Here is a 13,415-nt window from a genome sequence, read left to right as displayed (position 1 = left end):
TGTCCCTCTAGGCATCTGTAGGTATACTGAAGTTCTTTGCTCGGTACTTTGTCAAACTTACGAATATTATTATACCTTATTTCATAGATCCGCTTATCCATTCGTATGACTTTACTGTATCCAGGTAGGTCATACTATACTATAACTCTTACGTCAATTTATCGTTACTGAGGTCTGCTACCGAAATCCAGTTTACTCTCGTTACTTATCCTATATGTATAAATCTAAGTCCTTTAATGCCTCCTCATTACTTGTTCATCTTAAGAATGACGGCTTAATCTCACCTCATACTTTGTGACTTTTGTCCATCCACTGTTGATTCACCTTTCTACCACTGATAACTTGGTCTCTTATGTAACACTGCCGCTAGGGCTCACGTCTCATCAGGGACATCTGGAGTAATTAGATTGATCTACCTAGGGGCGATACTATACTTCCATAACCGTATTGCATAGCATCCCAATATGACTCACCTTATATGGGTATTTTAATCCTGTACAATTCATGAAATCATCTTCAAGTCATTACTCAATCGAAGGCCCAAAACGTCATCCTTTATCTACCACAATCACACCCTCATTCCACTCTAGATGCTATTAGTCTTTAGATTCCTTTGAGTTCATTCAGACTATACTGAACTTTCTATAACTTAGAGAAACCATCAGCTCTTTTATTTTCATGAACTTAATCTCGAGGACTTATCCATTCTCGGCATCTTACTCGCCCTTTCTGATCCTTACTTCTGTCATAAAACCTCACCGTTTTACTATACTTTAGCTGGCGACCTCTACGTATATATTTATACTATTTGCAACCTTCTTTCAACTTGTTTGCACCATAGATTTCCTTATGTTATTCCGGAACATCAAGTGAGACATCACATTGTCTCAAACTCTTCTTTACTCTTTTAGCTAGACCTCTAGATATTTAAAAACCATAGGTTGGAAGATATGCCATTAACGATGCCGCTATCATTTCTGGATACTGAATCCCATCGTTTTTAGCCTTCTATCTGAAGTATAGATTATTGACAACCTTTTGTATCTGAGTATCTTGTACGTTGTTCACCTTAAACTTACTTACCTTAAAATCTCACATCACATCGTCTATCTCTTTCATGACTTCCCTTCCACATAGGTATAATTCACATCCACAATTTGAAGGTCTATTATAATATTTGCACCTCTGGTGTATACACAATCCGATGGAAGCTTCATACTAACTTTTGATGAGGTTGATACTCTTCTAACTGGCTTTATTGTAGAGTCGTTATAGAATATGGTTGTTGTATTATCTATCTTGTACCTATGATATTAAGAGTGATTCTGCAATGTTCTCAATCATGATGTTTATAACTTTCTAGGTCCAATAAGCAGACTCCTAATTTACTTAGTTGATGTAACTCTTTAGTTTCCTCTTCCTTATGATTAGACTTTATGTAGGCTTAAGCTATCTTCCGATCTGTGGCTCATTGCATTTAGTTATTACTTTAGCCTTTCATGGCTATGGAATATCCGTGATACAATCTTCTAATAATTCAATCCTTTGTGTATGACCTGGACTCAATTCCTTTTTTTTAACTTATACCGGGGTCTTCTACGGCTGATCATTAATTGAATAATTCCTTTCGTTCCATTTCAGCTTTCTTCAAACGTAAGCAATTGCTTTTCCTAGTCTTTTTGCCCCCTTTTTGCGTGCATACTTAGCTTATCTGAGTTCTCATGCATGCCAAAAATTTTGTGCAACTCATATGGTCTCGAATATTACTTTTGGTTTTACTCCCCGCTCATTAGCCATGGTAGGTGACACTTTCTTTTGGAGTACATACAATTTTGTAGTGGGACTATTGTTACAAAACCATTTCCTCTCTAGGTCATTGTGCTTTGGTTGAAACCTTCTTCCTTATTTCCTCAGGTAGTCTTTCATTGTAGTACTTGGGGGGGATCCTCTGACTCTTGTAAGGCAATGAGCTTATCACATCGTATGCCTGATAGAATTTTTGATGTTCTTCCTCGCCTATAATTACCCGTAGCTACTTATCTCCATGCCCTTGTGCTTGTAGGGTTACTTCTGAACTAATATTTCGACTGACTTCCCAGTAGTACTCTATTTTATTTCCGTAACACTCATACAATATCTTTATCTACCCCAACTTCTATCCAAATATTTCTTAAGGATCACGATGTCATATCTGCGAGACTGAATTCCCCATATTGTGGTTCACTATGTTTATCTTGCACAATTAGTTGATTTGTTTGTATCCTCTTGTCTAGCCATAACTAGGCTCTTCCTGGATCAACTACTAACTACTCGTTGACCAATTCTTATATCAATATTCTACATAATCTTTCTTGGGTCATTTCCATTGTCTTAACTTACATCCTGCACTGGCTCCTTATCTATCTATAGCATCTCAGGCAGAAACCCTTACTTCCTCTCCTTGACATCGTGTTTTCGTAATGGTCTGCAATCGTAGCATATCTCTAGACTTTTAATAAGTGTAATCTCATCCCTTTTTCATTTTTATCGCATTCTTCCTTTACCATTCCATAGTTACTAGAACCACTTAATTCTGACTTAATGCCACGTTACTTCATATTCACTCCTTTTTGGGGAGTACTATTATTTGGTGCTACGATGATCTATGTATAGATGTTTTAACTCTTCATCTTTGGTGTCTTTTCACATCATCGATGACCCTTACTCGCCTCGCGGTAATCCTTATGTACCAAGGATAATAAATTTCCTTACTCGCGAGGGTGACACTTAGTATAACTGGAACATACAGTCCCTTAAGCTGAACTGTGCTCACATTGCTTGCTTTAGGTAAACGTCTTCCTGAATGACCATTCTCTGAATTTCTCATGAATCTTCTTCTGTTGTCCATTCTATTATCACCAGAACGAAATCTGAAATTCCCATGATGTCGACCATTATCAATCACTCAGTCCCTAAATCATGTTTAGTTTATCTTGTTCACCAATCCAAACTGATTTCTATTATTCAAGGGTCTAACTTTTCCTTTTGGTAGTCGCGTTGGAGTCTGTATACTGTAAAATCAGGGGGACCAATTTTCCGTCATTACGATGCCTCGCAATTATGTTTACACAAGCTCAAGGATATGGTCGAGATTTACCCCCGAGGGGCTATCGACGCTCGACCTCGGTACAGTATAGACTGAAAGTTACGGTGAAAAAGTGGGAGGTTCCTAAGGCACATGACTAGAGGTGACAAAGTCTATTAGGCTAGTTTAGACTCGGATCAAGGCATTAAATGGCTGTACCAGCCCCATATCTTTTCAATAAATACATTTGTACTATGTTGGGATTCCCCCTCATATATAAAGGGGAACCTTGTCATTTTGTAAAAAATCTATTGCTCAGTATTGAATACACAAGAACATTCTCTCTGCTCTCTAACATATTCTCTTGATCTCATGACTTGTATTTGTTACTTATATTCATTGTGTTCCATTTATTGTTCTTCATTTATTGCTTATTATTGGCCATAAAAAGCCATCATTGATTTTATTATAACTGTTAGTCACCCATCGACTACCCTCGGCAAGACATCAGACTCGACCCCAAGGCCCCGATTGTCAGCCATTCGGTTTGGTTATCACCTTGCTCTCAAACTTTTATCTTGTTTCTAAGTCTTTCACGTAGCATCAATTGCCTAACAACTAGCATAAAAATAGATCACGTATTTTTAGAACCACAAAATAAAATCTAATTGTAATTACCATTTCAAGGTAAATTTTTTGGCGCCTACCATGGGGCTAAAAATAATAGTAATTATTTTCTTGCTGGTTTTGCTACATAACGCAAGTTATCTTTCACACTTTTTCTTGTCTAAGATCTTGATTTCAGGTCAAAATGTCTAACTCAGTGAATGCATATGAAAAAATGGTCTTGAGGACCACGGGGAAAATGGTGTAGCCGTTCCAGGTATTGGCGCACCACCACTAAAACCTGAAGGCACGCCAGAGCCGATCCCCGCGGATGCGGTCTCACATGATGCCCAGCACGTCGATATAAGCTCTCGCACTAACAAGAGCATGCACCAAGGAGACCAATAAGAAGCTCAAAAAATCCCAATTAGGGAAGAACGGGAGGTTAGCCTTCACATTATTTTTGAAATGTTACAGGCACAACAGCTAGCGATTGCTTAGCTGCAAAGTCACCATAAAACTCCCAGCACGGTAGCACCGCAAAAAGGTACCAGAGAGATCAAGCAACAACGGGTCGGCAGCCGACCCCACCATCATAAAGATGCTCGAGGACCTCACAAAGAGGATCGAGTCGGGCAAGAAGAAGATAGAAGCCAATGACAAGAAGGTAGAAACCTACAATTCTAGGGTCGATCAAATTTCGGGCGTACCCCCGATTCTGAAAGGTGTAGATTCGAAGAAGTTTGTGCAAAAGGCATTCCCGTAGGAAGCGGCCCCAAAACCCATTCCAAAGAAGTTCAGAATGCCTGAGCTTTCGAAGTACAACGAAACCTCAGACCCCAACGAGCACGTCACTACCTATACTTGTGCAGTGAAAGGCAACGACCTAAGGGACGACGAGATCGAGTATGTCCTGCTAAAGAAGTTCGGGGAAACACTCTCAAAAGGGGTCATGATGTGGTATCACAACTTAGCTCCTAATTCTATAGACTCATTTGCCATGCTGGCAGATTCTTTCATAAAGGTAAATGTCGATGCCATCAAGGTAGCTACAAGGAAATCTGACGTCTTCAAGATTAAGCAAAGGGAGAACAAGATGTTGCAAAAGTTCGTATCTCACTTTCAAATGGAACGCATGGAACTACCACTGGTCTCCAACAACTAGGCGGTGCAGGCCTTCACTCAAGGTTTGAACGAGCGAAGCTTGGTAGCTTCGAAGCAGCTGAAATAGAATATAGTTGAATACCCCGCCGTGACTTGGTCAGATGTTCACAATTGATATCAATTGAAGATCAGGGTCGAAGATGACCAACTGGGAGCCCCCTCAGGCTCAGTATATCCTAACAGGCTTCCGCCAAAGGAGTCAAAGCTGAACAAAGAGAGATACCAACCATACACCAAAGATAGAAGAAACGCCCCAAGGCGCAACATACTTCGCAATGACCGGAGGATGGACCGAGGCCAGAATCCTCGGGGACTTGCTAATAGAGCTGGATTAGATAGGCATACAGGTCGACGGAGGCGCCCCTCTTATTGAAATACAACTTCAATATCGAAGTATCAGACATCGTGTTCGCCATTAGTAAAATCACAGACACCAGGTGGCCAAGGCCTGTACAATCAGACCCTCCACAAAGGAACCATAACTTAGTGTGCGAATTTCAGAACACGCACGGCCATAGGACCGAGGATTGCCGTCAGCTCTGGGAAGAAGTAGCTCGACTACTCAGCAAAGGTCACCTCCGAGAATTCCTAAGCGACAAGGCCAAAAATCAGTTCCGGGAGAGAGAGGTGACCAAGAAGAGCAAAACAAGTGAGCCACAACATGTCATCCACATGATATTGGGAGGCATCGATTATCCACAAGAACCCATGATCAGAAGAACAAAAATATCCATCACCAGAGAAAAGCAAACTCGGGGTTACATACCCGAGGATGCTCTCACATTCAGTGACGAGGACATCGAGACCTTATCTTAGCCTCACAACGACGCACTGGTAATCTCTTTCCTTGTAAATAAATTTCAAATTAAACATGTATTTGTGGATCCAGGTAGCTCGGCCAATATTATCAGGTCGACGGTGGTAGAGCAGCTCGGGCTGCTTGACCAAATCGTGCCCACCTCTCAAGTCCTCAATGGATTCAACATGGCGAGAGAAACAACAAAAGGGGAAATTACCTTCCCAATCAACATGGAAAAATCTATATGCTACCTAAGGAAGACTCAACAAGTATTCAAGGCTTCTTTTGCAATCAACCTCGAATACTGGGGGGCATCCCCCCGGAAGGTCACTTACTCAGAGAAGACAAGATGTGCTAAATGGGGTCTCAATAGGAAAATGATGTACCAGGCCAAATGGTCGAACGAACCGTGTCCGTATAGAATAACCAGGCCCCTAACAACGAAAACATGTATACTTGTACCAAGTAATCGAAGAATAATTTCCGTCAAAGCATTTCACGCTTCAAAAGAATCCGGTATTTTTGCAAAAATGGCTCAGAGCCAAAAACATCTCGAACACTCGGGGACTGGCGTCAACAATTCAAAGCCACATGACCTCCAGGTCGGAAACTCCAACCTCATAAGCCCTAGATGAGGCAATACTAAGTTTACAAGAAATGGCTCCCGAGCCAGGGAATTTTCGATGACTCGGGGACTGCCGCCAATAGCCACCCCCATCAACTTATCAAAACTCGAAGTCGTATGACCCCTGGGTTAGAGCTTCAAACTCGTAAGCCCTCAATGAGGCAGCATCAAGATCACAAAATGGCCCTAGAGCCAAAAACGTCCCGAACACTCGGGGACTGGCATCGAAAACTCAAGACCACATGACCTCTAGGTCAAAAACTCCAAAATCGTAAGCCCTTAATGAGGCAATACCAAGTTTACAAATAATGGCTCCCGAGCCAAGAAACTTTCGATGACTTGGGGATTGTCGCCAATCACCACCATAGGCTTATCAAAACCCGAGGCCATAAGACCACATGCGGGCAGCCTCGGTCTCGTAAGACCTATATAAGGCCACAACAATATCTGTAAGACCTCAAGCAAGGCATGAACCACACTTGTACCAAGTGACTGTAAGACCTCAAGCAATGCATGAACCATACTTGTACCAAGTAATCAAAACTGTAAGACCTAAAAGGCATGTAAAATTTGTAAGACCTTACAAAAGGCATAATCTCGATCTTAAAGTTAAGGCTATATATCAAACTTGTAAGACCCCTAAAAAGGCATACCCTCGATATAGACACTGAAACTACTTCACTCGGGGACTGAAAGGCTCCAGCCAAACACAATGACTATGGTCACAAGGCTAACCAGCCAAACTAACGCGACTCGTGGATGCCCAACCGTCGCTATAAAATCACATGCCTTCAATTACTTCGAAAATACTTCAAAAAGAATCGGTTAAACAGGCTACCCTCGATATAGGCAAAAGATCTTCGACCATGTCAGCTCCAAACTATAGGCTTCGAGATACTCAACCACCGAGCCAAACCTCCTGAGATGCTCGATCATCACCATATAACGGCTCACAATCGAGGATTTTATCAAACCGTCGAAGAGTCGGGCAAACACAACTTCAAAAGTCCTTAACGAGGGGGAAATAAAGCCTACTAAAGGTTGTACCAACCCAATGCGTAAGAGCCATTGTCTCCAGCCCTAACAAAAGGTCGTACCGACCTAAAGCATAAGAGCTACTATCGCCAGCCTATATAAAAGGTCGTACCGACCCAATGCGTAAGAGCCACTGCCACCAGCCCCTATAAAAGGTTGTACCGACCAAAGTACATAAGAGCCTAAGGGCCAACTTTAAATTCAAAAACTTGAGGGTCAAATGAGGTTGAGTCGAGACCCGACTCGGAGACTGAACCCAAAATAGATAACTAAATATGCCTAAGGGCAAAAGCATAAGAGCTCAAACGTCGGCATATACTAAAATGTCTCACCAACCAAAGCGCGTAAGAGCCTAAAGTCCAGCTTTAAATTCAAAAACTTGAGGGTCAAATGAGCTCGAGTTGAGATCCAACTCGGAGACTGAACCCAAAAAAGTTAACTAAATATGCCTAAGGGCAAAAGCATAAGAGCTCAAACGTCGGCTTATACTAAAAGGTCGTACCTACCAAAGCGTGTAAGAGCCTACGGGCCAGCCCAATGAGCCCCAGGACATACTATGAATGTAAGGATTCCTTTTAAGTCGAAGACCAATTCATTCGGCTAACGACTGACAAAGGCAAAAGGAAATGCAGGAAAAACAAAACCACGAGGCTTCCTTTTATACATGTATGCGAGAGAATACAAGCTTCATTTACAAAGATCTTTGAAAGCACTATACACAGAATCAGAAAGGGAAAGCCTAATCTACATCCCCCTCAAGGACTATGGCCTGTCGGCCTCTTTCTCGCTGTCCTCGGCATCGGACAGAAGGGACCTAGCGTCATGTTCATCTGCCTTTGCCTGCTTCACCTCTTCCGAGAGGTCAAAACCCCTAGTATGGATCTCCTCGAGGGTTTCCCTTCGAGATTTGTACCGAGCATATTCCTTGCTCCTGCTCTCACGATCGAGAGCCCTTCTCAGCTTAGCTCGAGCATCGGCAGCATCCTTCAAATAGACCGCCACTTTCTTGTCAGCCTTGGTTCGGCTCATTACGGCTTCGGCCTGGGCGTCCACAACTTCGGCCTTTATCTTCAAAAGCTCAGACTTGAGCTTTATAATCACATCCGTTCGAACCGAGCTATTCTCACAAACTAAACGGAGTTGAACCTCGAGGGCGGAAGCTTTAGCCAAAGCCTCTTTCTCCGCTATAGTATGAACGTCCGCCCGTGCCTTCAACTCATCACGCTCACTTTTGTCTTGGCCAACTTCACACGTAAGGTGTTCCTGGTCCTCTGCCTTCTTATGCAACTAAAATAAACAAAACGTCAGCCTCAGGGATAGAAAAGGGAACATACGCCCCATCTAGAGCAAAAATTACATGCTCCTTGAGGTAGCTTTCGTAGTTCAGGCTTCGACTCGCCTCGCATCGCAAGTGCGCCAACTCATCTTCTCTCTTGTCGCAAAGGAGCCTGAGGGAATTCTCCCCATCCTTGGCTTTTGGCAGCATGGCCTCGCGACGAAGCAGCTCACACTTGAGCTTATCAAAAGCCTAACGTAGGAAAGAGAAACTCTATAAAGGAGGATAGATACTCGGAATAGCGGAATCCTCAAAAGAAGGAATGCAACCCTATATGTGGAGAAAATAGCAACTATTTGCCTGCCTCAAAGGCCAATTAAAAATGTTGACTAAATCATTTTTCGCTTTGGGAAGATGTACCAGTGGAATTGCCTTGGTCGCTTCACAACCATGTCAAAACCCCCGCATCATTATAGGCCTTGAGATGGTACCTGATCTCGAGGACCTCCATCAAAGAAGAAGAAAGGCTCTAAGGAGCCATCAATATCATTACAGGCGTCGAGATGGTACCCAATCTCAAGGACTTCCACCAAAGAAGAAGAAAAGCTTTAAGGAGCCATCAATATCATTACAGGCCTCGAGATGGTACCCGATCTCGAGGACCTCCACCAAAGAAGAAGAAAGGCTTTAAGGAGCCACTAATATCATTACAGGCCTCAAGATAGTACCCGATCTCCAGGACCTCCGCCAAAGAAGAAGAAAGGCTTTAAGGAGCCATCGATATCATTACAGGCCTCGAGATGGTACCCGATCTCGAGGACCTCTGTCAAAAAGAAAAAAAGATCTAAGGAGCCATAAATATCATTACAGGCCTCGAGATGGTACCCGATCTCGAGGACCTCTATCAAAGAAGAAGAAAGGCTCTAAGAAGCAATCAATATCATTACAGGCCTCGAGATGGTACCTGATCTCGAGGACCTCTGCCAAAAGAGAATAAAGGCTTCCAAGGAGCCATTAATATCAGTATGAGTCTCAAGATAGTGCCCGATCTCAAGGATCCCTACCAAAACAAAAGTTAAGCTCTAAAAAAGAGATGCTCGTATATAAGTCCAACCTTGATGTAGTATCCTGCCTTGAGGATTTCTGCTATTACGAATGCGGGTTATTCACCCGATTCCTTGGCCCTCGAGCTACCTAAACTCGAGCCAGTTCGCACTCAAGAATCACTGATGAAGCCCTAGGGCTACCTTCACACTAAGTTCAAATCAAGTTTTTTGGGCCACCCGAACTTAGTCTAAATCTCACTCGGGGACTGTCCGTGAAAGTCCTAGAGCTATCTTTATTCCTAGACACTCGAGCAAATTCTCCCTCGAGAATTACCAACGGAATATAAATGGAGCTGAGTTTGCTCTAAAAATAAAGGCATCATTCTCACTCGATTCAAAGTTGCCGATTTCGGTAGCCTAAGTCTATATCGGATTAATCCGGGCTTGGTCCGAGAGATGGCAAAGGGTTTTAGGTAAAATCATACTGGACGATCAAGAATCAAGGGAATACCTATGCCCTGATTCGATGTTCGGGCCAACAGGTAGAGTCACATGCCCAGATTTTTCACAAACACAAATAAAAAGGGAATTCAGCGTAAATCAAAGACAAATCGAAGAAATATCCTTGCATTGGTTAACCATGATTACAAAAGCCCACGAGAGGTCCTTACACATGATTACAAAATCCCATGAGGGGTCCTTACACAGAAATAAAGAAGCAAAAAAGAAATACATATATAATAAAAGCCAAGAGTCTAATCTATTCTCGGGGATGAACCATCGGCGGTAGTATCTTCGAGCACCATCTCCTTGGTGGCCTCATCTCGATCTTCCAATATGGCATCTTCAAGGGAGAAGATGAAGAAGAGGAAAGTGATGCGGAAGAAGCAAAAAAAGATGAAGAAAAAGTCGTAGCCCGCCAAAGAGCAAAAGCTTTTACCAGGCCAAGAAAATCATGGCCCAATAGAAGACTTGGCTAGCGTCGGCCCCACCTGCACGACTACTTTGAGTCCACTTCTTGGAACATTGTGATGTTCAAGTTAATGGCCGGTAGTTCCACATCACCCCACGGAAAGCAAAAGGGATGAAATGCCATACCAGGCCAGAGTAGGGAGGTGAGCAGTGGTGTAAAGTCCAAACATCCTCCTGAGCAGCAGTGTAGAGTCCAAATATCTTCCTGAATCGGAAGAAATTGGCACCCCTATTTCATCGCCTCGGGTCAACAACAACAAGTTAGTACAATCTCGCTCGGTAAGGGAAGGCCCTAGAAAAAGGCCATGGCATAACTGATGAGAAAGATTCCATGTAACCTTAAGTCCACAGACCTTAAACATGGGAAATAACAATGGATGAAGATGAAGAGAAGAAAGAGGTGAAAGGTTGTTGAAGAACATTTGAAAGAAGAATTGGTTCCAGGAGGCTTCCATTTATAGAAAGGGTGCAGTGTAACCGATAGCGCCATTAATGTCTTTGAAAGATCTATCGACAGGCGCAATCAATGCATTTTTGGGAGTTGGACCGGTAGTGATATTATTGCTTTTGAGAATAAGAATCAGCAGTGCATTGAATAATTTTGGAAAGATGAACCGATGAGATGCCTCAGTTATCACAAAGGCTTGCGTCATAAGTATGACATCATCACGGGAAGTTCGAAGAGATGGATATCAAAGTCGTTTCTTATTGTTCTACTCTAAGAAATGCGGGGACTATCTGTATACGGTAAAATCAGGGGGTCCAATTGTCCGTCATTACGATGCCTCGCAATTATGTTTTCATAGGCTCAAGGCTATAGTCGAGATTCACCCCCGAGGGGCTATCGACGCTTGACCTCGGGACAGTATAGACTGGCAATTACGGTGAAAAAGTGGGAGGTTCCCAAGGCACGTGACTAGAGCTGACAAAGTCTATTAGACTAGTTCAGACCCGAATCAAGGCATTAAATGGCTGTACCAACCCTATATCTTTTCAATAAATGCATTTGTACTATGTTGGGATTCCCCTCATATGTAAAGGATCTGTTGCTTAATATTGCATACACAAGAACATTTTCTCTGCTCTCTAACATATTCTCTTGATCTCATTACTTGCATTTATTACTTATATTCATTGTGTTCCATTTACTGTTCTTCATTTATTACTTATTATTGGCCATAAAAAGCCATCATTGATTTTATTATAACTGTTAGTCACCCATCGACTACCCTCGACGAGACATCAGACCCAACCCCGAGGCCTCGAATAAGCATGCTCGAGGCCCCGATTGTCAGCCATTCGGTTGGTTATCACCTTGCTCTCAAGCTCTTATCTTGTTTCTAAGTCTTTTACGTAGCATCAATTGCCTAACAACTAGCATAAAAATAGATCACGTATTTTTAGAACCACAAAATCAAATCTAATTGTAATTACCATTTTCAAGGTAAACAGAGTCACGAACTTATTTCTCGAAATAAGGATATAACTATATGGCCTATACTCTTTTGTTGTCTCAAGGCCTATTACCTCTCGTTTTTTCCTTTACTTGACTATAGACTCTGCAATATTGTCATCGTTTTGACCTACCGTTGTCATCCATGTATCACATCTTACTCATAATGCTTCGTTATTTCTCTTTTTATTCCCTATTAATATTTTTGTCTATCACCTTATTCTGACAACTTCAACAAGACATTCTTTTACTTTTATCCCCTTTTCTCTACTAGGGACGGGAGCCACACTAAGGTAATATTTATCCCTTCAAGGCTTCCAGTGCATGTCTTTGTAGTACTCATATCTAGCTGTACTATTTTAGAGTGCACCATCTGGGTGTCTCGTACCCTTCTTCACCTTGCTTCTTTTACTTGTTGAAACGTGTATCTAGTTTCTGAATCTCTCATTGCTTTTCACCATACCGGCGTATAGATATCCTTACCTTAAGGCTCCTTATTAAGAAGCTTACACGTCTAAGTACACACATGATCTGCTGAAGACCTCACATTTACGCATCATAAGCATGATGCGAAATCGAGTTCCTCTGACTCAACTCTTCCACATCCACATGCAATATCTTACCAACTATCTTTCTAGATGTAGGTATCATTTTATTACAAATAGAATTTAGGAATTTGAATTCCTACAACTGAGCTCTACCACACGATCTAGAGTAAGAAGAAAGAGTGACAGTCCTAAATGCCCTATAGCCTCCTGCTTATAAGTGTGGCGCACAACACACCCATAAACAAGACTCTACAAGACATGGCTTGTTTCTATGAATAGAGTCATTTATGGAAATTGTGCATTTTCTCATTTCATTTGTGTCAGATAGATCGTGCCAAAAGGAAAGAAGGGATAGACTTAACATACCTGAACCGATTCTCTTGACAATCCCTCTAACACATGTCTTTTGCAACAACATGTAAAAGCGAATCGAAGTAGGGGAAAATCCGTATGATATTATTTGAGAAAGATTGCACCGTACTCCCTTAGAATTGAAAAATCTTACACTATATAGTAAAAATGGTTTCTGTACGAAATGTTTTGAAGCAATACGTTGCTATTGCAATCCACAAACTCTATTGAATATATCCTTGTGATTGTAGAGGTTTAAAATGAATTTAGATAGTTTTTTTAAGTCTTTGGGTGTGGTTCCCACTTATGTGGTGACTAAGCCACTATTCTTTCTCCATTTTCCACCTTATAACACAAATTTAAGAGTCATCAAATGGACTTTGACGTGTTTCCACATTTGGAGATTTAACTCCTTATCCAAAATGTCTTAATTTACTCAATTAGCTTAGTTATATAATTAATCTCCCACTAAAAAT

General features: G+C 41.8%; 1 protein-coding gene across 1 annotated transcript; it reads right to left on the bottom strand.

Moving 5' to 3' along the window:
- Positions 1 to 8,055: 8,055 nt before the first annotated feature.
- Positions 8,056 to 9,584, bottom strand: LOC138868827 (uncharacterized). The gene is made up of 3 exons (XM_070146399.1): positions 9,534 to 9,584; positions 8,693 to 8,821; positions 8,056 to 8,580 (listed from the first exon to the last, which is right to left on the bottom strand). Exons 1-3 carry the CDS (start codon positions 9,582 to 9,584, stop codon positions 8,056 to 8,058), a joined length of 705 nt encoding a protein of 234 aa, XP_070002500.1.
- Positions 9,585 to 13,415: the final 3,831 nt, after the last annotated feature.

The sequence above is a fragment of the Nicotiana sylvestris genome, chromosome 5 (genome assembly GCF_000393655.2).
Source record: "Nicotiana sylvestris chromosome 5, ASM39365v2, whole genome shotgun sequence".
NCBI lineage: Eukaryota > Viridiplantae > Streptophyta > Magnoliopsida > Solanales > Solanaceae > Nicotiana > Nicotiana sylvestris.
Note: the sequence above shows the minus strand (reverse complement) of the source record. Positions and strands in the feature narration are given on the sequence as shown.

Coding starts and splice junctions, on each gene's coding strand:
- LOC138868827 (XM_070146399.1), bottom strand. CDS start 9,584: ATGGCTCCTTGGAAGCCTTTATTCTCTTTTGGCAGAGGTCCTCGAGAT. Junction 8,822..9,533: donor GCAGAGGTCCTCGAGATCAG/GTACCATCTCGA, acceptor TTCCTACGTTAG/GCTTTTGATAAGCTCAAGTG. Junction 8,581..8,692: donor TGGCGCACTTGCGATGCGAG/GCGAGTCGAAGC, acceptor TGTTTATTTTAG/TTGCATAAGAAGGCAGAGGA.